Below are 4,199 nucleotides of genomic sequence, written 5' to 3'. Positions count from 1 at the left end.
AAAAATAATGCTGAAATATACCTCATCAAACCATAATTCTACTTTTTTCCTCATTATATTGTCTTTACATACCATGAAATCTTTATTTAATTCTTCAGCTTCATTCTTAGTATGAGTATTATCAAATTCGTTCTGATAGATAAGTTAGCATTTTATTGAAGTTTTTTTATAATTTAAATATATATTTACGATTAGATGAACAAATTGATCACAACACATATAATTTTCAAATATGTATACAAAAAGCTTAATTATTTAAATACATCTTAAATGGTTATATAAAATGTCGTAAAACACTACATCTAAGCTCAATTAATTAGATTTAATTAACAATTTAATTCAGATATTATATAACTGAAATATTTCGATTTAACCCAATTATAAATATTATTGCATTTAATTTTCACTAAATTAGTATTGTATTGTAGTATGGATGTCTTGAAAGTGGATATAAATTACTATCTCAAATGGATACATATAATATTTACATTGGGTATATATTGTTCTCTTTTAAGTTGAGAATGATCACTGAAGCGTTCAAGAACAGTCTTATTTTCACCAGCCTATGTAAACAGAAATTTATTCCATATATCTAATAGTTTTTATACAGAAAAACATTTCTTACCTTAACTCTAAAATTCATATCTTGTAGGCTTGAAAAACTTTGTTGCGTAAACTTATTTTTAAATTGAAAATAATACCCTTAACAATATTTACTTAAATTATTCAATAATCAGTCAATTACCTCAGGCAAATATTCCTCTTTACGTTTTTTAAATACATATTGTTCAGTTTCATGAATAACTTCGCTGGTACAGATGCCAATTTCCATATTATCTTCAGAAGCATTATCTTCAGAAGCATTATCGTCAGTAGCCTACGTGTTTTAAATATTAACAAAATTCTTGCATATAAAATTCTAAATTAATTCTTAAATATTTTTTACAATCTTTTGAATTCGTTCTCCGCCATCAATGGTGATTTTAGAATCTTCCACAAACTCTTCTTTATAAAACCCATTTTTGGTATTCTATGTCAGTCTTTAGTTAATATTCTGTTCTTACTTATTAAAATTATCTTAATTTACCTCTGTGTTATAATCTTCCATTATTGAGCCAATTTCATTTACTATTGTTGTTAATTTTCTCGGAAAAATTTTGGAAACATATTTTTAATTTCAAAATTTTTATTCTATTTCTATATTTATTTTTTTCCAAATAAATTTATGTACATAATTTAAAATTCAAATAATCAGAAATTTCTAAAACTGAGTATTAATAATTATCAGTTAAGTTAAAAAATGAATAAAGTTAAGTTAATTCGAAATTAATAAAAAAAAATCAATTAATGAAAATAATATAAAATTAATTTTTGTTGTTGTAGTTCACTACTGTTTGAAAAACCTCTTTTAAATTAACTAATTACATATACAGCTGTGTGTTTCAGCCAGTCTGATCAGTGATTTGGTGTTGCCCAATGCAAAAATTTCTTTTCGTTTTCATTGAAAGTGGTAGGCTCCAAACCCTACACATAACCTTATATGTTATAACATACATATATGAAAGGTTTCGCTGCACTCATTACTTCACTAACCAAATTGCCGCTATATAGAGGGAGACAATTTAGAGAAAACAATGGTCACTGTAAATGCAGCTAAAGAGTTGGCTTAGTGCTTTTATTCCCATCATGACTAGGTTCTATAACTAAGGACCAAGGGTGATTAGGTCAAATAAAGTTTGTTTCAAATGATTCAAAATATATAGAATTATTTTTTTAATTTTTTTCATATTCATTTCAATACTTCTATTACTTTTCGATGCCTTACAAAAATTACTTCTTCATTGGAACTAAATTTCTTTGCTTGGAGAATCTTATTGATATCTATAAAAACCAGTCGTAACTAAGGTTAGATCTGCAAAGAAAGGTGGTTGGAGAAGCAAATAGTAATTCGAAGGGTAATTTATTTAATTTAATCATTGTGATCATTGACTTTTGACGTATTTATGTACATTTCACAATATACCTAGTTCAATTATAATAATTTAAATAATGTCGTCATAATTTCTCGATCTTCACCACCTTCAATATTGTGCAAAATGAACGATGAATGTGACGTGGATAAAGTTCATTAACAGCAAATGAGAAGGAACCGTTAAACTATCCAGATAAAAAAATTTGGCTAAAGTAGAGAGTAGTTCGGTTTATGACACGGCTTTAAACGGTTCGGTTTTTGCAAGAAAATATTTGTTTTATTATTTTTAAGGTGTAGTATTAATTTATTTATAAACAAATAACAATATTTAAACTATATAAACAATCAAATTTTTTTTAAAAAAATAAGTTTTAATTGAGAATAATTTGCTAGTGCATTTTTAATGGTAATTGAGGTTTTATACAGCCTTTTGAAATACAGAGTAAACATAATATCCATAAGTATGTGTGTATGTTAATAATAATAATAATATAAAATATTTTACTTATATCAGTGTTAAAAATATTAAAAATTATTGTGCAAAATTTTTTATTTAAAAATAATTAAAACATTTTGCTTAAAAATAAAACAGAAAACTTTAATCGTATTCCAAAATATACAAAGTAACAAAAGCCGTAGTAAATATGCGTGTAAAACAATAACAAGAACCGCTAATTGCAGTTACATTGACGCAAGCAGCGCTGTTATTACAGCAGTAGAAAACAGCAATGCAAAGCCGCTGTCTTGCAAACAATATGGAATAATGATTTGGAAATTGCATTTGTTATGACGCGAGCAGCGCTGTTATTAGAATAAAGTCTGTAAAAATACAGATACTTTACAGCGCTGCTAATAAATTTTATTTGTTCTTAAAATTAGATGACAGTTGTTGTTTTAAGAAAAGTGAAAGTGTTTGCTTAAATGAAAATGTTTGTTTGTTTCTACTTTCAATTTTTTTTTACTTTAATTATTATTTATTATTTGCAAAAAAAAAAATATGATCAATTTAAATAATTTTTTTTAATATTTATTATAAACAAGAGAAAAAAAATACTTCTATATATTTGGCCAATTTGTTCAACTAACAGGTAAGTTAATTTTTTTTAATTTTTTTTTTTATATTCTAATTTCTCTCATGTCATTATTGTAAATAAACTATCATTGAGCAAAACTAAAAAATATAATAATTTAAAATTTATATACGTATAAAATATATAATTATTTTTGTATTTAATATAATATAAATTATATATAAATATAATATTTAAATGGGTGGATAAATTTTTTGGAATTACTATTTCATTTATATTATTTTTCTGTCTGGTTATACCGTAGTTTGCTGTTGAGTATAATTTGATGCTGATGTAGACCATGTAGTAATCAGGTCATCTATCTACATTGTATAAAGTCTGAATATCATTTCTAAAAAGTCCTACGACTATGACTTATAGCTAATTGTAGTATTTATCTAACAGATGCAAGAGAACAGATGCAAAATAACAATTGTTATAAACATTTTCAGAAAAAAAATCAATAACAATATGTCTAAATTCTTACTTAAGTATATAGCTACCATTTAGCCTTACAAAATTTTCAAAGAAAATAAATCGATTTAACAAATACAGACAGCTCTTAAAACAAAAATATGCATATTATATATGGAAATTCTCTAGAAAACAAATCCTTAGGAAGAAATCCATCTTAAAATAAGGTCCTTGGGCCCGTAGGCGTTTTATAAGGAATCTGTTATAGTTTCATCTTTAAATCAAAGCCGACCCAAATTTTTGTATATTTTTTGAAATATCGCAACTTTAGTTTTCTATATGTTTAAGAGCCATCGACCCATAGACATTATGCGTGGTATCTGTCGAATCTGTCGCAAATGCACCGGTTAACCTAAACTTAATTGTTACATATATCCTGAAATAAGAAACTTCAGTTTTTAAAAACTTTGTCCAAGAACCTTAAACCAAACGCACCCGTTAACCTAAACTTAATTGTTACATATATCCTGAAATAAGAAACTTCAGTTTTTAAAAACTTTGTCCAAGAACCTTAAACCTATAGGCGCTCTTCGTTAGATCTGTCGCAAACGCACCCGTTAACCTAAACTTAATTGTTACACATTTATTAAAATAAGTAACTCCACTTTTCAAGAACTTTGTTCAAGAAACTAAACCAATAGGCGCTCTTCGTCGAATCTGTCGCAGATTCAGCCTTGAATCTA

At 25.9% G+C, this 4,199-nt stretch overlaps 1 protein-coding gene across 1 annotated transcript in view; it reads right to left on the bottom strand.

The window, feature by feature from the left end:
* Positions 1–1,181, bottom strand: part of LOC119666672 — a 19,928-nt gene extending 18,747 nt beyond the window's left edge. Inside the window, exons 1-6 of the mRNA XM_038075953.1 lie at positions 1,088–1,181; positions 947–1,030; positions 746–877; positions 626–676; positions 489–563; positions 22–132 (exon numbers count right to left, since the gene is read on the bottom strand). Coding sequence (XP_037931881.1) covers positions 22–132; positions 489–563; positions 626–676; positions 746–877; positions 947–1,030; positions 1,088–1,108 — 474 coding nt within the window. The 5' untranslated portion in view covers positions 1,109–1,181. The remainder of the gene's footprint in view (positions 1–21; positions 133–488; positions 564–625; positions 677–745; positions 878–946; positions 1,031–1,087) is intronic.
* Between the last annotated feature and the right edge of the window lie 3,018 nt (positions 1,182–4,199).

Source organism: Teleopsis dalmanni, chromosome 1 (assembly GCF_002237135.1).
Source record: "Teleopsis dalmanni isolate 2A chromosome 1, ASM223713v2, whole genome shotgun sequence".
Lineage (NCBI taxonomy): Eukaryota > Metazoa > Arthropoda > Insecta > Diptera > Diopsidae > Teleopsis > Teleopsis dalmanni.
The sequence above is the reverse complement of the archived record's forward strand: the minus strand, read 5'-3'. Positions and strand labels throughout refer to the sequence as shown.